At 48.6% G+C, this 23,074-nt stretch overlaps 7 protein-coding genes across 7 annotated transcripts; 4 read left to right on the top strand and 3 right to left on the bottom strand.

Moving 5' to 3' along the window:
- Positions 1-409: 409 nt before the first annotated feature.
- Positions 410-1,514, top strand: BHQ10_009124 (uncharacterized protein; the record flags this gene model as incomplete). The annotated part of the gene is made up of 2 exons (XM_040882006.1): positions 410-495; positions 566-1,514. 2 exons carry the CDS (start codon positions 410-412, stop codon positions 1,512-1,514), a joined length of 1,035 nt encoding a protein of 344 aa, XP_040737626.1.
- An 867-nt stretch (positions 1,515-2,381) lies between these two features.
- Positions 2,382-8,697, top strand: BHQ10_009123 (uncharacterized protein; the record flags this gene model as incomplete). Its single annotated transcript, XM_040882005.1, has 12 exons — positions 2,382-2,406; positions 2,463-2,532; positions 2,592-2,663; positions 2,724-3,150; positions 3,197-4,630; positions 4,703-4,718; positions 5,788-5,886; positions 5,948-6,403; positions 6,459-7,091; positions 7,145-7,315; positions 7,369-7,431; positions 7,490-8,697. 12 exons carry the CDS (start codon positions 2,382-2,384, stop codon positions 8,695-8,697), a joined length of 4,674 nt encoding a protein of 1,557 aa, XP_040737625.1.
- A 371-nt stretch (positions 8,698-9,068) lies between these two features.
- On the bottom strand, positions 9,069-10,995 carry BHQ10_009122 (uncharacterized protein; the record flags this gene model as incomplete). Its single annotated transcript, XM_040882004.1, has 2 exons — positions 9,069-9,323; positions 9,376-10,995. 2 exons carry the CDS (start codon positions 10,993-10,995, stop codon positions 9,069-9,071), a joined length of 1,875 nt encoding a protein of 624 aa, XP_040737624.1.
- A 678-nt stretch (positions 10,996-11,673) lies between these two features.
- BHQ10_009121 (uncharacterized protein) lies at positions 11,674-12,518 on the bottom strand (the record flags this gene model as incomplete). Its single annotated transcript, XM_040882003.1, has 3 exons — positions 11,674-11,977; positions 12,034-12,393; positions 12,454-12,518. The coding sequence occupies 3 exons, from the start codon at positions 12,516-12,518 to the stop codon at positions 11,674-11,676; spliced, it is 729 nt and encodes a 242-aa protein (XP_040737623.1).
- A 615-nt stretch (positions 12,519-13,133) lies between these two features.
- Positions 13,134-15,166, top strand: BHQ10_009120 (uncharacterized protein; the record flags this gene model as incomplete). The annotated part of the gene is made up of 3 exons (XM_040882002.1): positions 13,134-13,638; positions 13,703-14,970; positions 15,023-15,166. The coding sequence occupies 3 exons, from the start codon at positions 13,134-13,136 to the stop codon at positions 15,164-15,166; spliced, it is 1,917 nt and encodes a 638-aa protein (XP_040737622.1).
- Positions 15,167-16,630: 1,464 nt separating this feature from the next.
- BHQ10_009119 (uncharacterized protein) lies at positions 16,631-18,007 on the bottom strand (the record flags this gene model as incomplete). The annotated part of the gene is made up of 4 exons (XM_040882000.1): positions 16,631-17,431; positions 17,493-17,740; positions 17,791-17,863; positions 17,918-18,007. 4 exons carry the CDS (start codon positions 18,005-18,007, stop codon positions 16,631-16,633), a joined length of 1,212 nt encoding a protein of 403 aa, XP_040737621.1.
- Positions 18,008-20,866: 2,859 nt separating this feature from the next.
- BHQ10_009118 (uncharacterized protein) lies at positions 20,867-22,836 on the top strand (the record flags this gene model as incomplete). The annotated part of the gene is made up of 5 exons (XM_040881999.1): positions 20,867-21,077; positions 21,170-21,203; positions 21,295-21,995; positions 22,107-22,316; positions 22,367-22,836. The coding sequence occupies 5 exons, from the start codon at positions 20,867-20,869 to the stop codon at positions 22,834-22,836; spliced, it is 1,626 nt and encodes a 541-aa protein (XP_040737620.1).
- Between the last annotated feature and the right edge of the window lie 238 nt (positions 22,837-23,074).

Raw genomic sequence — 23,074 nt, 5'->3', positions numbered from 1 at the left:
TCAACCACCGCGATAATTATAATGAAAATGTTCGTCTCCATCTTTAGTCTCTGGCATGACGTCGTGGCCCACCCCTAGTCAACCAATCAGATATGTCTAATTCGATTTCTCCGGCTTAGTGCCTTAGGCTACATTGTTTGACCCCACCTCCATTTGGTGCTGTATGAACTCACCTCCATTTCTAGCATCATCGTCTTCGAGAGATTTGCTGTATCAGAGAAGAAAGAGAATAGACGAAGAGATAGAACCCGACCGAGACAAGCACAAAGCAAACAGCGAGTGACGATAACCGACCGGTGGTACGACAGTCGTTGAGTCATTGATCGTCGATACCTGCCGATATACAACTGACATCGATCCATCGATCTTGAATACATAACTCTGCGTTGAGCAAGACTCTACAAGCAAAATGGCAGAAAACAGAATGTCGACGCCGACACTCATCAACCTTCCGCCTCCGCCATCAGATCCCGTTACGCCGTCTGATATGGGACCGTACGTTTACCATACACAGATACGCACTGATGAATTGGATATTGACTGACTGACTACTAACTGAGCGTAGAGGCACACCAAACTCCGGCACAACCTCTCTCTCCGCCCTCTCAACCACAGCCATCAAAGACGGCCACCAGGGCCATCCGCATCCGTACGCACGCCACACGCACCAATCGTCCTCTGCAAGCGCGACATCGACATCGACCCTCGAAGCGGAGCGAGCAGATCGGATTTCGCGTCTGGCGGGGTTGGAGCGTATAGCGACTGCGCGGGCTGGTGGAAATTCTCAAAATGTTGCGGCGTCGCTGGCACCGACGGTGACAAGTGGCGCAGCAGGGGGGCATTTCTCTCAACAAGCCTATAACCCGAATAATAACAATAACTATAACAATCAGCAAGGGTACTTTGACTCCTACCCGCAACAACTCCTCAAAGAAAGAAGCACAGTCGGCAGCGCAAGCGCCACAGGCAGCATCGGCGGACGTACAACCTGGGCCAGTGGCAGCGACGCATTTGATCCTGATAAGATGAGTGAAGATCAAGACCATGACTCGAGTGTGAGTGATGATGATGGCGATGATGATAGGATGAGCGATGAAGGGAATGCCAGTCTGGTAGGGTTTGGGGAAGGTGCGAATAGTACGATTAGTGGACCGATATCGACTATTAGTGCGCCTGCTGCTGGTGGTGTCCCTGCACCAGTGAGACTGCAGTCGTCGTCGTCGACGGGGACGAATCCTCCTCGGCCGGCGACGTTTGGGAGTCCGAATCGTAGTAGCGGTGGATTCGCGAATAATCTGTACAGCAGCAATATTCCGCAGCAGCAGCAGCGACTCTTTTCGCCTTCGCCGGCGGGATCGAATACGCCCGAGCCGTACGGTGATGCGCGCATGCTGGATGGGATGACCTATGACTCTGATGTTGTCGATACAACCGTGCGGACGCCGCGACTTGTGGGTGGTCAGAATGATCAAGATGGTCAGGGCATAATTCCGCTGGACGATAAATCTCTTTAAATTAGGACTTGTGTTGTGTGATTAGTATCTGTGCTATATGTTGTGCATGTTTGAGTACGTATGACTTTGGGGGGAACGAAAGTGGCCTATGGATTCGATGGCGAGGTCTGGAGTATCATTTGCCTGTACGTAGTCTCTTTCTTGAATATTCAATTGCAATAAATAACATGTACTACCAAATTAAACAGTCTAGATGATCTACGACCTCCTAAGAACCTAAGAAGTTAGGCCAGGCTAGCTAAGCCACTAGCCAACCGTTCCGCCGCCGCCGAAATCTTCTCTCCACACAACAATTTGACTTCTCTTCTTCTCTCTCTCTTTCGCACCGCTATTCTTTTCCTCTTCTCCCCTCTCTCCGTCCGCATCCCACCGGCTCTCTCTCCGCCTTGTCATATTGCTGGCATTTACTTGTCAAGCACGAGAAATTTTAGAGGAGCTTGATTCCTTGCTCTATAGCTTACCGTACCGTGCCTATCGACCGATCGGATTTTCGCCTCGTCTGGCCTCTTGGAAATTACGGAATTTTCGATTCTACACGCAACTGAGTGAGTCTATTTCATTTTGCGCTTTATTTTTTTCAAATAAGGAGCTATATCTGGAATGTATTTTATCTTTATCTTGTCAATTGCTACCCGTAAACAAAGAGCGGACGTGACTGACGGACGGCGCTCTCAGACCGATATCTTTCAAACTACGCTTTACATTTTAGAAGATTCTATCTTCTTCGATATCCACTTGCGATCTATTCTAATCGATTCTCACAAGAGCTCAAACCCGTCGACCACTCAAGAATTCAGGAATCAAATTCTCAACAAGGACGTCTCTGCTACTCTTCCGAAAGCTAGTCTGCTGTGGCTTTGAATAGTTATGGCGGCTCCGACTCAGATTGCTTGTGAGTTGCTCATTTCAGTAAAAAAGTGAAAAGTGTAATGAGTCTGACTGTTGTAGTTCGCACCCTCAAGGGAATTGGGCTTTTAGATGCCTCGCCTTTATATTCGCCTGTGCCTGGGTTTGAGAGGTTTGTTTTTCTCAACTGATGGCAATGAGCGTTCTCAGCTGATCTCGACTGATTGACAGACCCGAAGGAAATCTTCGCTGCAGCGCGTATTCGCCGTGCGGACGCTATTTTGCGTGGGCATCTCCCGAACGGTATGCCAACTCACAAAAGTGGAAAAGAAAAGAAGATGGGCCAGGCTAATCTAATTCCAGCGTCACGATCATCGACCCCTCTATTGGCCACGTCATCACCACCCTCCCCGCAGACAACGTCTTTGAACTGGGCTTCTCCCCACTCGGCACATACGTGATTACCTGGCAACGACCCACGAAAGACGAGAATGGCGACGCCGTTAAGAACCTCAAAGTGTGGAGCGTCGAGGCTCAAGCAACGGGCGGAGCAGGAGAGAACGAGAACGCAGTTGTCGGCCGATTTGTCCAGAAATCGCAGACCGGTTGGAATTTGCAATACTCTTCTGACGAGAGTTATTGCGCTCGCGTTGTGACGAATGAGGTTCAGTTTTATAAGAGCCATGATCTTTCGAATGTGTGGAATAAACTCCGCGTGGAGGGTGTTGCTGATTTTGCGTTGGCGCCTGGGAAGAGTCAGGCTATTGCCGTTTTTACGCCAGAGCGGAAGGTTGGTTCAGTACCTTCTTGACTTTTTTCAAAGCTAACTTTTCCAGGGACAACCGGCTTCAGTCAAGGTCTTTGTGGTTCCGCAGTTCACCAACCCGGTCTCGCAAAAAACATTTTTCAAAGGCGATAAGGTCCAGCTCAAGTGGAACAATTCCGGCACGTCTCTTATCGTCCTGGCGCAAACCGAGGTGGATCGATCTGGCAAGAGTTACTATGGCGAGACCACTTTGTATCTGCTTAGTGCAACCGGAGCTTTCGACTCTAGAATCGATCTCGACAGAGAAGGTCCTATTCACGACGTGACTTGGTCACCCAATTCAAAGGAATTCGGAGTTGTCTATGGATTCATGCCAGCCAAGACGACTATTTTCAACTACCGCGGCGTTGCTACGCACAGCTACCCATTGGCACCGCGAAACACAATTGTGTTTTCGCCGCACGGTCGATTTGTGGTCGTCGCTGGGTTTGGTAATTTGGCCGGCCAGATGGATATCTATGACCTGGAAAAGGGTCATCAGAAAATCACCACCATCGAAGGGTCTAATGCGACGGTGTGCGAGTGGTCGCCAGATGGAAAGCATATCCTTACGGCCACTACTAGCCCGCGACTGAGAGTCGACAACGGAGTTCGTATTTGGCATTTCACCGGTGCTCTGCAGTACAACGAAGATATGAACGAGTTGTACCAGGTGTGCTGGCGTCCACAGGGACAGGTAGAACAACCTCTTGGCGATCCGTTCCAACCACTCCCAACGCCTCACGCATCCGCCTTGGATTACCTAGCCAAGAAAAAGGTTCCCTCCAAGCCTGTTGGAGCATACCGTCCACCAGGAGCGCGCGGACAAATCACGTCTCTAGCATTCAAGCGTGAAGACGAAGGCGGTGCGGCATTCAGCAGAGAAGGAGGATCCTCCTCTTTCGGCGCCGCATCTATCAACGGATTTGGCAAGCCCAGAAGATGTGAAGTCCCCGGAGCCGAACCAGTCGAGTTTGTACCCGCTGGCGCAGCACCGGGAGGTGGAGTCGCTCTACCTCCAGGCGCCGAGGGAGCCGCAGCGGATGAGAAATTATCCAAATCAGCTGCAAAGAACAAGAAGAAGCGGGAAGCCAAGAAGGCTAAAGAAGCGGATAAGGAGGGAGAACTCGCTCCCCCTCCCAATGCTCCTACCGGTCCTCGTCTTCAACCCAGCCCGGATCGCCGCGACCACCGATCCAAGAGCCGCAATCGCAACCGCGCCGAAAGCAACGTCAACGGAGGGCCTAACGGATCTGCGAAACCCAGACCTGCTGCCTCTGCTGCTCCGGCTCCGGCTCCAGCTGCCCCCGCTTCACCAGCCGCAGAATCAAACGCCCTCTCGCAGGATAAACGTATTCGCGGCCTCTTGAAGAAATTGCGCGCAATCGATGAGTTGAAAATGAGACTTGCTTCTGGCGAAAAGCTGGAGGATACGCAGATGAAGAAGATTCAGACGGAGGATTCGGTGAGGAAGGAATTGGATGGATTGGATTATACTGTATAGACCACCTCACCCTAACGGTGGTGAATGGAATAGGCGGAGACCAGAGCGCGTATGTGTATAGCTTGGAAACTGGGTAGAGTAGGTAAAAAGAACAAATGAAAAGAAGATATAGAGAATTGGATGGATCATAGTAAAAACGTACATTCATGGATACAGCTACCTACATATATACATTGGTACATGTAGGACCAGAGATAGTACAGTAGCTCAATGGCACCTGCAGAAGTAAAAATACTCAGGTAGACATCCACCGCTTGGAGTCCAATTGTTTGATATTCAGGAGTTGATTCTTCTCGATGTCATTAAAATATAGAGGTAATGTTAAAATGTTGACATGTGACCCCAATGCCCACCTGGACAATATTAAAGGGTTCAAGATTTGGCCCCATGATCGTCCCCCCTCAGGCGCCCTCCCAAGCGCTCTTCTAGGCTGCAGACAGGCATGGCGGCTCTGCAAGTAGTACGCATTCAATAATGCTTTCAAGAACTAAATAAGTATGAGGCTCGTGCGCGCGAGCTGAGCCAGTTCGGCAAGTTCAGCCTGACAATCGTTGACTTTTCTAGTAGATCTAGTGGTTTAGCTGCTCTAGTTCCTTAGTGTTCGTGTACTTAGTGACTTACTTTAGCTCGTTCGTTTCTTTGTTATGGTTTACGTATTTTCCACTTTTTATTTAGTTCTCTCTCAACAGAGTCTATCTTAATTTCTACTTGGAATTTTGTCGCGTTTATGGATCGGTATAAGTAGGTAGGTGTATACGGTACATGTATAGAGTAAACATGTCCTCCGACACCCCCACAGCGCCGCCTCTAACGGTAACGGCCTCCTCGTCGCCAACGGAGTATCGCAATATCAACCTTTATGATCCGGAAAGAGAAAAGGACGGAAGTGGCAGAGGTATTCCTTACCCACCTACCTATCAGAAGGTATACTTACAGGAGCATAGATGCGTCTCAGAGCCGGATATCGGATCACATCGAACTGCCTGAAAACAACCAGAAGGATAGACGTGATGATGATAGTAACGGCAAACGTAACCACACCGCTGGCCATAGACGTAATGCTTTCTGCCCTTTTCATATCGTCAATTTGTCAATCTGGCTGATTTGTGTATGTGTAGCACGTCTCCTCCAAGGCCCCGACCTGAAATGGCACAAGGAATACGCCGCGCTGGACCAGCATGCTGGCCGCGTACTAATGATTGATTTTGAGCGAAGTGGTAGGCCCTCCCCCTCTGTATTGCTTATCTGAATGAAAAATTTGCTGATATGGTCAGGTAGACAAATCACGCTCTCACATCCGCAAAGTCGCCGCTCAGGAAATCTTTCACCTCCAGGGTTTGAGGCGGTTTTATCAGTGTCAATCAGACACCGCCGAGCCAGCGATGCGCGTTATACACGTGCAGAATGCAGATTGGGCTATTCCATTCCTAATGCGGAAATTCAACATCTCTGCAAAATCGCATGGTGCTGGGTCAGGAGGGGAAGGGGTCGATTTTGGGCAGTATTTGAGATACAAAAATCCGGAGATGAGGGGTGGGAAGCCGTTCCTGGCGGGAAAGACGTGGAAGGTGGCGTATGATCCGTGGAGGGGGGTGAATAAGACTTCGTTTGGGGCGGATTATATGAAGAGTTTTCGGCGGTCTACCACTCAAAGTAATGCTGGAGGCAATGCTGGTGAGGGGGGCAGAGGGGGGAGGGATAGGATGATGCAGTTGAATGATTTTGATGAAAATGGTATCTCCCCTTCACTACATGTAAGCTTGAAGTGGTAGGGGCTGATGGATGGTAGATGAGCCGATATGCGCCCATGATGTCTACGTGCAGCGTCTCAGCTGCTATATCCAGCACAAACAGGCGCCCTCGGAAAACAGACTGTCGCGCGATGACCTGCCGCTGCGAAGACATTTTTATCCACCTGATGTATACGGCGACGACACTAATAATGATAACGATAGCGTTGCCAAAGACAAGGCAGAGTACAAACAGCAACGACTCCGCCATCTAGACAACGGCAACGTAATCATCATCTTCGACAATTCATCTTCGGGAAACATCGACGATACTTTAGTTCCTGCCAGACGAGATCTAGAATGTCGCTGGCGCCGGTTACCGTTCCATCTCGCATTTGAATCGCGCGAGCCCATCGAACATGACGACGACGACGCAAAACTTGCGCTGAACTGCTCAAAGGCGATTCTGAGTGACGTCTTTAGATCGCTAGTATTGGCCTGGGACGCGTTTCTGGATCACGCATATACGCATATGACTATTCTTGAGGATAAAGTGTATGAAAGGCCGGACGATGAGAGTAGAGCGCCGGAATTGTGGGCGAATTCGAGTGCGTGGTTGAAGGTGGAGAAGTTGGTGAATGTGCATGCGAGCGTGATGCAGGAGATGAAGGCACGGTTGCATGAGTTGACTGGTATCCCTCTTTTCCTCTTTGAATTGCCCCCTAGTTGATGCTGATGATGGTAGACGATGTGGATAATGAAGACAACTGGCTCGAAGACAGCCCCGCGGACTTTGAGAGATTGACAAATCTGATCACGGAGGATCTGACGAAGCCAACGGAATCGTTGATATCGTTGTTGTATCAGAGTGTGTCGATTCGTGATAGTAGACACAGTCTCGAATTAGGCGTCAGCAGTGCGTTATCTAAGACACGTCTCAGAAAATTGGAAGTAAACTGACGTGAAAAGTGTGGCGGTTGAGTTGGATTACGTTCATATTCCTCCCCCTGACATTCATTGTCGGCTTTTTCGGTACATATCCCCCGTCCTCTTATCATATTGATAGTACGAGAAAAGACTGATGTAGTAGGCATGAACGTCGACACATTCTCCAACAACCCCAGCATAAAATGGTACTTCGTCGCCGCCATCCCCTTCATGTTCGGCGTCTTGACGTTCTACTTTCTCATGAAAGGCGGCTCATCCGACACTCGCCGCCGCTCCCCACGTGAACGCCTCGTGTACGAGTCCTTTTTCCAGGAAATGGCTACTCGGAATCCGGCGCTGTGGTCCCGGAATGGGCCGAGAGATTATGTGCGTGTTGAAGGATGGTATGCGCGTGTGAAGTGGTGGTTGATCAAATATTGGTTGAGGCCTGTGGATTTGGTGGGTAGTGCTGGTGTTGCTGCCACTACCGCCACAACAACGACGACGACGCCGATTGTGCCTGATGCAGATGCGATATCCGACGGCGTACGATCCGCGCTTATTGGTAGTGGAGATGGTTTGAGTACTCTGTCCAGAATACAACGCTATCTCTCGCGCCGCTGGACGCAGCAAATCGCCAGCCATGCAACTGCGACTGAAGACACGGAACTGGGACTGATAAGTATGAATGATGACGGATTTGAGGATTTGGCGGTTGCGAGCGGCGATGAGAGATTGAGTGGGGATCATTATTCGATTGGCGAAGGGTTGTCGGAGGTTGCGGAGATTCTAGGTGCGGCTGCGGTACCAAGGGCTGGGAGGCCGGGGTTGTGGAAGACTAGTTCGGCGCCGGAGGCGTTGGATCATGAGAATGAGAATGAAGATCATGATAGGGCCGATGGACAGGGACAGGTGGGGAGGAATGTTCATTTGACGGTGCCAGGGACAGGGGGAAAGAGGCTCTGGACGCCGAGTGTCGCAGCTACAGCAACAGACGATCACGGTCAGGGGCACGACAATGATATAGATACAGACGACATCCCCACAACCGAAATTCCCAACCCCGTCATCGCAGCAGCTATAACCCGTGAGCGTGCACGGCAACAGCGACTACGAAGTTCTAGCTCCCCTTCACCGACTGGTCGTGGTCGTGGCAGAGGTAGAGCTCGCGGTGGCAGTGGATCGTCAGCTGGAGGCAGTGGGAGTGGACGGAATAGTGATCGTATGCTGGTCGAAGAGGAGGATGCGGAGTGGTTGAATGAACGAGGCAGAAAGGGGAAGGATTGGATGTGGCGGTTTGGCGGTTCTGATGATGATAAAGATAAAGATAAGGATCGTAGGAGATCTGGTTCTGAGAAGAGACGGGAGTAGATATCTACATGATAGATGAAAGTATTATGAAAATGTCAAGAATAAAAGGAAGTCTGGGTCCGAGGGGAGACAGCGAGACAGGAGTAGATATCTACAAGATGGATAGTATGATTAATCTGTATTATTGTAATCAAATGATTTTCCTGACCAAGGTAAGTGCTTGATAGTATGTTTAAAGACAAAAAGTCAAAACTATCCTAGACCATTGCCAGGAATGATCAAAACTCCTTCCATCCAAGCTCCTTTTGCCGACCCTACCATTCTGCTTGCATTGAAGCTGAGAAAAAAATATGATACACTGATACCGGACGCCATGCCCTTTTATTGTCGTAAACTAATCCATGTCGTCAAGGCGTGAAAATGAAATCAGATTATTCAGTCTTGCCCTGAGTAACCTTGGCAGCTTGAACGGCAGACATCTTCTGAGTCCAACCCTGAGCAGGCTGAGGCTTCTTGACAGTACGCAAGTCATCAGTAGCAAAGCCAGAGATGCGCATGTTGTAGTTGCGTTCAAGCACGAGCTGGATGTCGCGAATCTCGAGGGTGGACGAGGGGCGGAGTTTGGCGAGACGACAGGCTGCTGTGATGACATCATCGACAAAGTCGTCGGCCATTTGGAGGATGAACTAATACCATTAGTATGATTTATTATGAGTTTCTTATGATAAAAAAAAGTACCTCTTCAGCATCAGGAGTGAGGCCTTCACCCTCGCCTCCACCAGTGACCTGGCGAACCAAAATGTCGAGCATCTTCTTGCTCAAAACGCGCTGACCTTCGCCTTCAAGAACGTAGCCAGGATGCTTCTGGATAGCAGGCTGACCCATGACACCCATGGCGCCGTGGCTGGGACCACCAGAAAGAGTAGGACGAGGAGTACCCATTGCAACAGGCTCAGGAGTTGGGACGTTCAAATTTTTTGGAATGGCCATGTTGTGGTTTCGAGTGGTGCTTTCACTAGAGCGATTCTGAATGTAACCAGGAGGGTGAGGGTGGGTGGCAGTTGACTGAGGAGTACCTGCCTGCTGGGCTGGTTGGTTTGGCTGCGCTTGCTGATTGTTGCCTTGGTAGGACTTTGCAGCTTGGGAAATGGCAGCTTCGTGGGAAAGAGGGCGGGGTTGTCCTTGAGCTCCAGGAGCTGCCATGGTGGCTCCGTCCGTGGGAGCCGTGGCTTGAGCGGGCTGGGCAGGGGGTTGTGCTGTTACTGGAGTGGCTGCTGTGGGAGTTGATATTTGTGCCTGAGGCGCAGTAGTTGGAATCTGAGCTGCTTGTGTAGTAGGGACACTTGGCTGTTGTGCCTGGCCAGCTTGCACCCTAGCTGCATTGACAGCAGAATTGACAGTGTGCGGTGCAGGAGCTTGTTGCTGTGCTGGGTGAACGGGAGTATTTGTGCTAACGGGAGTTGCCGTCGTAGTGGCTGGCTGACTCGGCGCTTGTGGTTGTGGTTGTCCTGCTGACGCAGCGGCACCTTGTTGCGGTTGTCCTGCGGCGCCTGCTCGAGCAGCCCTGAACCCTTCCTGCTGCTCTTGAAATTTCTTCAAAAACTCTTGTCCTTCGCGGAACAGCTTTTCGGCTTGTAGCTGTCGATTTCTGAACGTAGTCATCTCCTCTGCGCTTATCGACCCAGCACCTCCAGCACTTTGACGTGCTTGTACTTGTTGTCGTACTTCTAAACTTCGCTGCCGTCCAATCTCTTGTTTCTGCAGCGCCATGCCATACCGAAGCTTGGCTTCATTTAGCCAGTTGGCGGTTTGTTCGCGGGTGCCATTAGGAGGTAACTGGAATTGCACAGTATTGACCTTGGCCTGGATAGCTGGTAAAAGTTGACTGAATGCCGTTGGATTGCTGTTCGATTGAGCGCCTTGTGGAGCTTGAGCGGGCTGTGCCTGTTGTTGAGGTTGCTGCTGCTGCACCGGTTGTATTTGAGCCTGCTGAGCTTGCTGTTGTACTTGCGCCTGAGCTTGAGCTTGGGCTTGAGCCTGGGCCTGAGCCTGGGCTTGGGCTGCCTGTGCCTGCGCCTGTTGCTGCTGTTGCAGTTTCGTTCTAAATAGTTGCATTCCCTTCATCAGGCTTTGCGACACCTGCATCAGCCGCATTTGTGCGTTTCGGTATTCTTCGGTCGACGGATCGCGTGAATTGAGAATATCCCATAGCCCGCGGACTAGCTGGGTGTGTTGCGATTTCTGAGCATCGTTGAGATGCGGTAGCTTGGCCACCTGGTCTGTCCGGATCAAAGATGGCTGCTGCTGTGGTGGGACTGACTGGTTGGTGGCAGGCTGTTGGGCTGCCTGGCCATCCATGATGGCGAGGACTGGACGATCGTGTCGTCGTCTTCAAGGCCGTGTCTCAAGTTGCTTTCTCTTATGAAAAAATCAATAAAGATGACAAGGAAATCCAAAATTATCTGATTTTTTCCAGAAACTCCAATGTATTCAGAAGATGTGCTTTGTCCTTGCAACTAAAGATGCTGGACAAGGAGTAACAATCAAGAATCAAGGTTGTCTGTCTGCGGAGTTGAAGTGCACAGTCTTGGCTTGGCATGCGCAGCCGTACTGCCAGACATTTGAGCCGCATCATCAGCCGTTGAGAAGACCCATGTGAATATGTTTAGCTATCAATTACGGATAAGAAATATAGTTATGTCTGTGATCTGTATATTCTACGATCCTTCATATTTAGCCATCAAGATATAATGGCTGAACTTATTGTTCAAGCTGCTGTCGAGCGCAAAAGCCGTAGTAAGTCGAAGGGCGATGTCGCTCTGTCAGCGTCCGGCGGACCCCGTACATTGAACAACCCTTAAGTGTATTGCCAGTCTTGACAATTTTGCTTGGTAGAGCTTAGATCGAGGCGCAAATTCTCTGCGGTATACACTGATAAGCCATACCAGTCGAGTAATGTGACTTCGGGATCAGCCTCTGCTTCAAGGTTGGACCTTGGAAACGTTGTTGGAATGAATCAATGCCATCGCATGTTTCTCATCTCATTAGACCTCCCAGATCTCGCGACATTCCAGTCACACGGTCTTCGAGGGCTTGTTTCCTCCGCTCTAGTTCACGAATCTCCTCTAGTTCCCTCTCAATATCCTCATCCGTAACTTGTACGTCATGCTGCTGCGACTCCTGGTACTCAATCTCGTTGTCGCGGTCGTATGCCTCATTCATGCGCTCTAATTCAGCAGCATTGTCGACTACCCGAGCTTCCAATCGAACAAGCGACTCGCTGATTTGAGAATAGCGGTAACGGAGGTCTGCGATTTTTTCGGCGGCACCAGCGACGGGACTGCGCATTTTAGGTTCGTAAGTAACTGTCCGACGATAAGGGTACAGAGAACTGACTAGACATTGCACAAAATCTCGGCGCCCTTTAGCAGCACTTCAACGTTGATCTCTCCCCGCTGTAGGCTTGTGGATGACCCAGCCGAGCGTCTAATCTCCTCCATCATATCATTACCTAGAACGCGAGCGACGGCAGATTGATGTCGATTATTCCTCGCGGCATTAATCCGACTGACCATCGTCTCCCGCTGAGTGTCGGCTGGAAACGTCGTTCCTCGGCGCGTTGCTCGCCTTTGAGAGGGTTTGGCGGATGCATCGAGAGTGAATAGCGCGCGTTCGTGGACTTCGGTGTCTCTAATTAGGGCTGTGATGTCAGGGGTATCAAGCAAAGCGTTGGTGAATATTTTGGGTGGAGGGAATCTGCGGGGTTGGATTAGATGCTGATATTTACTACATTCTGTATGCTTTGCTGTAACTCACGACAAGTCGGCGATGGCGTTGGCAGAGAGGGTAATCTGCTCGAGATGGCTCTCCAAAAGCGACATGATGAATGGACCGGCAGTATCCTATAGATATGGTAATTGTTTCCAGGCCGTTGCTATCGGGAGCTGTATTGTTGTTGTCGTCGCGCCAAGACTGTCCTGACGGAGACGGAGAGCATTTAGCACGGCGAGTGCCTCAGGCAGGAGCTATGACAAGGCGCCGAATCATGACAGCGCAGACTCCAATGTTCGCATCACTGCCAGCACATCTTCTTCAGTACATTCATCTCGCCTATTCTCAATTCTACTTCATCTGAGTATCGTATTGTTTTACAAATAATCGATAAACTACGAACAAAAGTTGTCGCTCGTGTGACAGCTCAAGCGCTTACCTAATTCGGCACCGGAGCTTGGCGCTGTTCTGCTGACTCTGCCTCGCTTTTATCAGCAACCTCTTGACATCACCCGTCTTCACCTCTCCATCTCCAACTCCATCTCCATCTCCCTCATCCATCAATCTGTCTTGCTCCTTCCTCACACACGTTATCATCTCTGAGTTATCTGATTCATCCTCGTTCTCACTTTTTAAAGCTCTTTCTTTCCTCGTGATTGCGTGCTTTGCCCCTTCGCTCTATCGCGGCCGCCCGTCCCGACAGTCGAGCTACCAACAGCTGCAATATGCCAGTTGAACGACGTTCTCTGAGGTCCAACAGCAAGGGTGACACCTCATCATCAACCAACGGCGAAAAAGCTCGTGCTAATTCCAACACCGCCTCGAGTAAAGATAAAGCCGCGCCGACAACCCGCTCGGCGGCAAACAAGGCCAAATCAGCTCCGGCGAAGAAGGCCGTCACAGGCAAGGGCGCCAGCAGCTCAAACACCACCAGCAACAACACCATGAGTGGCGACCAGCCTCAGCGAAATGGTACAGAGCCAGTAGAGAACGGTGCTAATGGCAACGAAGACGTGGAGATGGAAGAGGATACGGCAGGTGGGCCTACACCGTCCATCCCAACCAGCAGGGAACAACATGGTGACCAGATGACTGTTGTAGTGCCCCCAGCAAAGGGTGCCAGACTATCTGGCCAGGACAATAAGAAAGAGGATGACGTCGTCATGGAAGACTCAGACGAAAAAGCTACCGAAGAGCCTGAGATTGATCCCCGAGTGAAAGCTGTCCAAGGTAGGTCGTGAGCTCGCGATAAGCATTACCACATCGACTGATACTAATTTCACGTCAAATCTAGATATCCAGAATAATTTCGGCCTTCTTGAGCGTGCCGTGACACACTTTGACGCCCGATTTACCCTTCGAGTCCTACGGTCCATATCCTCCATGCGCAAACACATCACACCCGACGTCCTCGCTGAAGTTATTGTCGATACTTACTCTTCTTCTAGCCAAACTGCGGCCTTTCTTCTAGAACCTATTGGCAAGTTGGATGCTTTTGAGACTGTAGACAGCGATCCGCCCAAAGGTCTCCGCGACCTGCCAGAAGTTGACACCTATCTATCGATTCTTGTTCAGATCTATCTCTATGACCAGAAGGAGATACAGCGCGGCGCTGAGTTTTCTAGCAAATTAGTTGAGCGATTGCGGCTGCTCAACCGTCGTACTCTTGACTCTTTGACTGCACGTGTGTACTTTTATTTCTCTCTGTTTTACGAGCAGTTGGCTCCCCTACCTCCTTCTCCCGCAGCTGCAGTCATTTCGATACGCAAGCCTTTGCTCGCTGCGCTCCGTACTGCTGTCCTTCGCAAGGATGTCGACATCCAGGCTACCGTTATCACACTTCTGTTGCGCAACTACTTGTCCACTTCACACATCACCCAGGCCGATCTCTTGATTGCCCACAACGAGTTCCCAGCCGCCGCGTCCAATAACCAGATTGCCCGATATCTGTACTACCTCGGTCGTATCCGTGCTATTCAGCTGCGGTACAGTGAAGCACACGAACACTTGACCGGGGCTACTCGCAAGTCGCCGACAAGCCACAGCGCGGGTGGATTCTATCAGGTGTCAATGAAGCTTCTTGTTATCGTGGATCTGCTCATGGGCGATATTCCTGACCGCTCTGTCTTCCGCCAGCCGTCTTTGGAGAAAGCTCTTCACCCATACTTTCTCCTTGTGCGCGCTGTCAGCACAGGTGACCTTGATGGATTTTTGAATATCGTCAATACTCACGGCGCCACCTTCCGGAAAGATGGAACATACACTCTGATTTTGCGACTACGACAAAACGTCATCAAGACTGGTATCCGTGTCATGTCAATTGCATACTCGAGGATATCGCTCCGAGATATCTGCCTCCGTCTTGGCTTGCACAGCGAAGAGTCTGCTGAATATATTGTCGCTAAGGCTATCCGGGATGGTGTCATTGACGCCACCTTGGATCACGAGCAGGGATACATGAAGAGCAAGGATGCTGGTGATATCTACTTGACGAGCGAGCCTGGTGAGGCGTTCCACGCTCGTATTCAAGCTTGTTTGAGCCTCCACGATGAGAGTGTCAAGGTAAGTCTACATGAAATCGAAAACAGTATGCTACATACTTACAATAGTACAGGCCATGCGCTTCCCCATGAACCAACATCGACTGGAGCTCAAGAACGCACAAGAGGCACGGGAACGTGAGCGAGAACTTGTCAAGGAAATCCAAGACGGCGACATGGATGAAGACGATGCGGGTGGAGACTTTGACGGAATTTAAGTGGAAGCGAAGCACGGATAGAGCCAGTATAAGCGATGCATCCCTTCCTCAACCAAACCATGTATACTGCAAGGACTTTTTCCAGTCGTGTGTTTCTATCGTTTCCTATTTTCGTTTCAGTTCAGACAATTCGGGCCATTTGGGGACATCCTCTTCTTCATTCTCTATATTACATTTAGTTCTTTTCTTTTGCGAGTGAAGAGGAGAGGAGGGATGGAATGGGGGTTATTGTATGTACAGCCCGCTAGCTCGGTCTGCTCTATTGTTTTCCTTTGTATCCAGCTTACTATCTAAGCTAGACAAGACGTGTTGCGATCAGTTACAATGCTCTGCAAGTTAATCGTATCGTAGGGTGGTAGGAATATGTCAAGTCAACCTTGGAAGACTACATACGTTGGTATGGGTTGAAATATGGCTTGAGTACACCGTACCATCTTGGGAAGCTATTTATATCTTCTTACCTAGTTGCCCGTGATATTTTCTTGAAGGTTGTACATGTATATAGTACTTGGTACCGATCGACTTAGATTTGCTCGCCTGCATGCGGCATTTCGAATGTTGTATACCTATTCACTGTTGGCTGTATTTTACGTATCTATCAACTTGGAACAAACATAAAACAGCTGACACGGAACCGATTTATTTAAGTCTCTATTTCCCTCCCGTCCTCCATCACGACTGCCAGCGATAACTAACCCAGAGTTTGATTAGTACAGAACTCAAAAACGGCATAATACGAAACAGAAATAAGAGCTACTCATGCTATGTGGTTGCAACCGATCTCCAGTTCACCCATTCGCCAATATGAATAACAGCGTTGCCATCCATTTTCTTGAGCGACGGCGAGGAGTTGTTGCGTGGCTGGGTCATTGAGGCAATCGCCTGTGTGCTCTTGCCTTGCAACTTGTGCAAGTTCTAGAGTCGCACTCAGGACAAGTAGCTGTCTCATTAACAATATCGGCTTGAGAGCAGATATTCTCTAATCCAAGCTTGTTCGAAGCGTTCTATCTGCCGATCTGTTCTCTAGATTGCAACTGATATACCTCTAAAAACCGTAGCAGAGATAGAATCACAGGGAAACAACAGCTAAAACAAGAGATTCGAAACAGAAGATCTACAGGTGCAAACTAAGGGGAACTAGTATATTCCATGGGCACTGGCTGACAAGAATGACGGAAACATCCACAATATCAAGGATCAATCCGAGTCCTTGGCACCTTGTATGAAGCTCCAGCCTCATCGTATTCCCCATCCTATACTACAGCTTTTCCATATGCATGCTCCGCTTCGTGACTTTTGTTTCTTCTTGAATGCATCGCCTGGCTGCACATGATCATACGATATCGTCTAATATGCGGGCAGCCTTTTCGGTTTAGTTGGAAAGGACACAATAATTATAAATTGCTGGTATTGGATCAACGTTGTTCATTCTAGTCTGACTAAGCTAAAGTAAGCGAAATTGTGTCACAAATCATCCATCATATCACGTGCCGACTCTGTTCCTGTGCTGGTGTTAGCCTCAGGTTGCATCGACTTGTCGTCAAAGTAGTCTCCGCTAATGCTTGAGGCCTGATGATTGTTTGACTGGCTTGAAAAGAGTCTTGTCGAGGTAGTCTGAGAACTTGCAGGCAAAGGCCTTTCATCAAAATCGTCGTCCTCGTCATCATCCAGTTCGAGCTCATCAGGAAATGCACCTGCGGACAGTGCCCTGATTCGGTGTAGAAACCATTGCAAATCAATCAGTGATTTGGAAGGAAGAGGCAGTTTGATACGTGAACGCGTCTCAAGGTTGATGACTTGGCCCGATTTGATGGGTTGATGGGTGATGTTGTCGTGGAGGTAAAAATCATCCACTCCACTGTCGGCGTCTGATGCGAATGATGGTTTGCTCGAAAACTCTGTCAAAGTTAAGAGCTTCTTAGCAGGGCTGAGGGGTCGCAACCAGTGGAACTGTAACTGCATAGTGTTCCCTTGACCATCTTCATTGCCGCTAATGTGTTTTAAAGCAAATAGGCCGCCATCCCATGCATTATGAGCCAAAGCATTCAACGTGATCATGTTGCATAATACCTCAGGACCTCTAGCACCGTCGAGAATACTTTGCCACTCTTGCACTTTTTCCTGTGACCAAAAGAGAGAGAGACCCTCCCAGAATGACGGTTTGTATCCAGCCTGCCCGAGAGAGTTTGGGTAGATGTGGCAACCCACGAGGGCAACTGGGTTCCATATATTCGTGATGATACAACGACAATCACGATCCAGACTCTGTGAATTATCATGCATGGTCAGACCAGGAGTTTCGAAGATAGAACGAGATAGCACATACCAAGACTTTTAATTTGGGATCGCGTGCTATCCTTTTCGGAGTAGCTTCCCGAGGCGTAGCTGCAGATGTTGACACTTGCGCAGGGGAGGGGGCGTCTGGGTTTAGAGGGGAACTGGCAATTTCAAATTGTCCGTCGGTTGACTGTCTTTTTCTTTTGGATGATCCAGGATTCGGAGTATCATAGCCAGAACCGCCCGGTGTACTGGGCGTCGACTTGTTCTGACCCGACTTTGTATCGCTACATATCCCTAATTTTCTGTTAGTACAGCCATAGTAGATGATAGTTAGAGTTACTCACATGGCTTGAGTACATTGTCAAACAACATAGTCACCTTGAATTCGACCAGAGGATCGCTAATCTCCGTTTTCAACTGTTGAAGGCGAGATAGATCAGCGTGCCACAAAAAAGCCCAAGCAACGCAAACCTGCTGGCTCATGGGCGTGATAAACATCACGTCAATGATCTCTTTGATGAGCTCCTCGCGGCCAGGTTCGTCGAAAATTTCATCGGCCATTTTGACGTATCTGCCCCAAGAAGTAATAACCTGGACAACTTCGATGAGAAGAGATCAAGTCAGTAACAGATATAAAAGCAGGAAGCAAAGAGATAAAGAGAAATGATATTTGGGAAGAAAAGTCAAGAAAAGTACACGGGAAAAAATCAATTCGTATTTTGCCTGCCAGGCAGCATCCTCACCTTGGATAGTATTCCGTTGGTTTCAATCAAAGATGAAAATTCGGTTCCCAAGGCTTCAACGAGTTGACGAAAGATGGTGAATGTGAGAGTAATCGATTTTGACGTTTGGAGATGAAGGCAAATGAGCGGAGAGGGGTTTTCAAACGAGGATATTTTGGTAACAGGATGGGCGATGCAGAGAGGACTTCGGTCAATGAAAGAAAAGGAGGAGGGGGGGAGAGGAACAAAAATGAGACATCGCTGACGCTGGAGAAAAAAGGAAAAGGGAAAGGAAAGGAGATCGACGACTCTTGTAGAGATTTCATGTTGATATCATCAGGCATCAAATCAAACAGAAGCAAACGGACCTCACCGTTCATGTGATCTCCTCCAAGGCAACTAAAGTTTATTTCTGTTTGCCTACAGCTCCGATGACACCATCAACGAGTTGCTAGTGTTTGCATGATTGACGGATTACCTTTGAAGGACTTCTGTTCCTTGGTTGCTGTACCCAGCGTTGAATGACTATAATATCGGTATGTGAGAGAATAGCATGTCTAAATCATATCGAAACAGCTATTACAATAAAAATGAGACAATAGCTTGATTCCTAAGCTCTTGGCTGATTGTTGTAGTCAGTATAGTGAGCTTGAATAGGAGTACCTATTGATCAACGTGGTATTCTTTAATCCTTTCCGCCGCGCTTACAGATTGTTTTTACAAAGGCATCTTTTTGTACTTCACATTGCTTGGATCAGGTTGATTTGTGTGAGGCTTGAATGAGATTGAAATTTGTATACAAAACAAGTGGTGGGTCAAGATGGAAGATACTTCCAGAAGGCATTTGAGCAAAGCAGACTTCATCTATAACGGCAGCTCATCCCCCAATGATATTTCTTACTCCATTCCTATTTCCTCAAAGATAATATCCCTTCATTAGAGAGAATAGCTCTCATGGACATCTCTCTCTCTCTCTCCTGCATTATTGTTCCGCTTCTGAATCACGCCGAAGATCTTTCTGTCCCATTTTCAAGCAATTTTCTTCTCCTCTTGTTGTGCCCAGAACAGAAAATAATAGCTTCACAAAATATGAAGCACCCAACGGGACGAATTTAATCATCCAGGCTTGTTTGTATATTTTTGTCCGAACAACCAGCACATGGGTCCATTCCTGCTTTCATGTCTGGACCTCAGAACAGTAGCGGAAGAGTACATTCGGCACATATATTTCAGCCATATCAATATTCGATCTCCAAAGGCCTTCATTCTTATGACAAGAGAACATGCAACCAATCTCGTTCCATCGCCCACACCCGTCCTATATTCTACCAGTGAAACTTCTAGTTTCTCGAGAATGCTAACTTCAAACGTTGGTATCCAACGGAGAATTAACTCCGGAGAAAGTAATGTATCCATCTCTTTACGTGGACGCGCATTTAGCCGAGAAGATATCTCTGGTGGCGGCCAAGATCATCAATTGGTAGATTCGAATATTATGCCACCCAGACCGACAGTGCCAATACTATTTTGCATACAACTCCAGACAAGTATCGGAAGTGTATAATGTGCGGCAAGTGATCTTCCGGTAGGCATTTGACCTATGACAAAAAGTTCATTCTTAAAGACCGGAGCTAGGTCTGTCGACAGCTTCAGTCTTCTTTGGCGCTGCAATACACATTTCTGCGAACGTACGGACAAAGTTGGCTCTCGAAGAAACACGACTTTCGCTTTCTAGTCACAGACAATATACCTAGGAGATAGAGGTCCACCGACTATGAGCACTTTTTGCATATCTCTTTCTGATTTTCAAGGTCACAAAAGATAACGGCCCTCTCAGTCATCTTACACAAAGTAAGGGTTGCAAAATACGGCAAACGTGAGTCGACCAAAAATGGGTTGGTAGCATTGACTACTGGCTAACTTTTGATTTATTCAAGACGTATGCTGTTTATCTTGATGACGAATCTGCTGGAGAAACTACGTCCGAAGCAGAAAGAGAGATGAACAGCAACAGCGTGAACAATTCCCCATCTTGGAGACGCTAGGTCGATTTATGGAATCCATCCGAAGGAATTTCCGCGGCACAAATCCAATTTCCGAGCCTTCGATTCGCAATAAAATCGCTTCAATATATATGGTCAATTACCCATGGCCTCTTCTGGTGCCGGTTGACATAACCAGGGTGTTTCAATTCTTGACCCAACAGTACACTTCCTCAATTATTCATTGTCGTATTTCTTTTTAAAAAAAAAAAAATACAACCTCGAACGAATCGCTGATGAAAACTTGGATTGACGTAAAGCAGTGACTACAATTTCATGGCACTATCGAAACAAATTAATGCCGGACTCTCTCGAAAATATCAAGAGACATACTGCTGACTCGACGGATTGCAACTTCACGGTTCCTGGATAGTGTTTACAACAAAAGTCTGTTTTCAACGCAGCTTCTCTGCGCGAGGCTGTCAGTCTTGTGCTAGAATGTGATCCTATCTTGCTTTTGTCGCCCGTGAACAACTCAGCGCAGCTTTCAATTCTTGTTGATGCAGACTTGTCGAAAAAAAGTCTGGCCAATAGGTACGACTGCACCATCAATAGCCCAGAGCAGCAGATGGATCTCTCCAAAAATAGAATATTGCTTAGTATGCTGGCATCCTCTCAACTGATATTATGACCAAAGCTAACTGTCACTAGCCGTTATGCCACGAGCCACTAACTCAGACATCGATCAAGATGAAGATGCCTTCGTTCCACCAATCGTTGATGAAATTTTAGAATATTCCCTCAATCCCGGAACGAACGACCGTTTCTCGCTTGGAGAGGGAACCGAGGCTATCAGGGGCTATTTTGTCAGTGACCGTGCTGCTACTACAAGATCCCTCGTCAAGGTGCAGGTTAAAATGTCGCGGTGTACGAGTATGGCAGTGTGCCTAGCTTGCTTGGCAAAGATTCTACAAGCAAGTTGAACCTGGAGAGATTTTTGAAAACTCTACGAGTTGCAGTCAACCATCTCAAGAATGAGGACAAGAATACTAGGTCAACATGGCAGCTGACTTGTCAGAGAGGCTCGGAGGAACGATTAGCCCGATTTTCGTTTGTTTTGACACTATTTGACGCACAATATCAGGTTTCAAGGCCACATAAACCAGCACCAAATGCCTGTGCTGAACGCGGACTTTGGGCAAGACTATCGCTGGCTTGGAGCTATTCGTGTATTATGTGACAAAACGAGTCAGATTGACAGTTCAAGAACCAAGGAGTCGACTCCAAAGCATATGATACTGCTTGTTCTCGACTTCGTCGCACTGCTGAATGCTTTCAACACCGCTGACGCTGAGCTTAATGATCGCGAACAAGGCGAATTCGACGAACTAGTGCACTCCCTCCAGATATTCAACAAGGCGATTAAGACCATTCGCGCAGAGGTGGTTCGTCGTGCGCCGATATTGTTTTGCACCCAACAGCTGGCAGGTTCAAACTTGGTCCGTCACAATTTTGCCGAAGGTGACGAAAGCGATGTTGTCGTTATCGCTGATGAGGACGGCCAAGCTCTTGAACCTGTCAGCTGGGTCCCGGTCATTCTACCTCGTTGTGCCAACCGTATAAGGGCTGTGCTGCGCTTCGGAGATCGCTTACAGCTTCCACCCCTTGCACTCAGCGCAAATACACCCTACAACGAGTTCGGCCCTCAGATGAACCTTTCGCTCCTGGATCGTCACTTGCGAAGCCATCCACCCGCGGTTGCCTTGGATATCCAGTACAGAATGCATCCCGACTTGTCCTCCTTTCCCAACCAGTTCACCTACAAAGGGCAGCTGGAGGATGATCGTTCTTGCACATCTCTCGTTCTGGATGAAACATACAGCCAACGTCTAGAAGAGTGAGCGAAGTCGAAACTCCCTAAAGGTAGCGTCCTACCGTCTGACATTGCTCGCCTAGTCGGATTCAATGTTGTCGACAGCATATCGGAAATCAAGGAGTCTAGTCAGTCGAAATACAATCAGGGTTATGCGAACGTTGTGGAGGATCTTCTCAAAGCTCTCTTTTCCAAGGAACCGTACCCCAAGTGCGACATAATCATCCTGACACCATATGCGGCACAGCGAGCCTTGTACGAATCCGCCATCACCAGATTGCACATTTCGACCGGTCTACCATACGAACAGCTTCCTATCGTGAGAACTGTGGACTCAATGCAGGGCCAAGAGTGTTCGGTTGTATTCTTGATCTAGTTATCGGTTCGACTGATCCTCTTGGGTTCCTGAACGATGATCGCCGAATCAATGTCGCAATAACTCGTTGTCGTTTCTCTCTCGTCACGATCTTCCGTCAAATTGAATCCGCAAATGTCGTGGAAGAAGAAGACGAAAACGAGAATAGCAAGAAGAAGAAGAAGAAGGATGTTGCAGAAGTTCACGCATTCTGGAAGAGTCTCGTGTCGGCAAACCGGGTCATCGAGATCGATGAGAAGAAATCGGGTTCTGAGGATCAAGGAGCTGCCAATGTACAAGGTACAACTGATCAAGAGAATGCAGCTGGTGAAGAAGATGGAAACGGTGGTTGGCGGGTGGCGGGACCAACTGTAAAGGGCGGCTGGGAGGATTACGGTCTGGAGTGGAAGGAAGGGCAATCGCAGTCACAGCCAGAGCCAGAGCAAATGGAATGGTGATATGTTGGTTCATTACGATCTTGAAGAACGGCGAAGCAAAAAAATGGAAAGTACAAGGGAAAAAATATAGAAAAGAAGAAAAAATCCTCGAAAAAAAGCATGTACGTGTATACAGATCAGACAGAATAGGTCGATGAATCGTGAGCGAATGGATCAGTACGAAGCATATCAACCACTTGTATACCTAGCTTAGTCAATTGCATCGTATTATACACCCAAGCGTGCGAGTACGTAGACT

Source organism: Talaromyces amestolkiae, assembly GCF_001896365.1.
Source record: "Talaromyces amestolkiae strain CIB chromosome Unknown scaffold22.1, whole genome shotgun sequence".
NCBI lineage: Eukaryota > Fungi > Ascomycota > Eurotiomycetes > Eurotiales > Trichocomaceae > Talaromyces > Talaromyces amestolkiae.
This window is presented reverse-complemented; position numbering and strand designations above follow the sequence as displayed.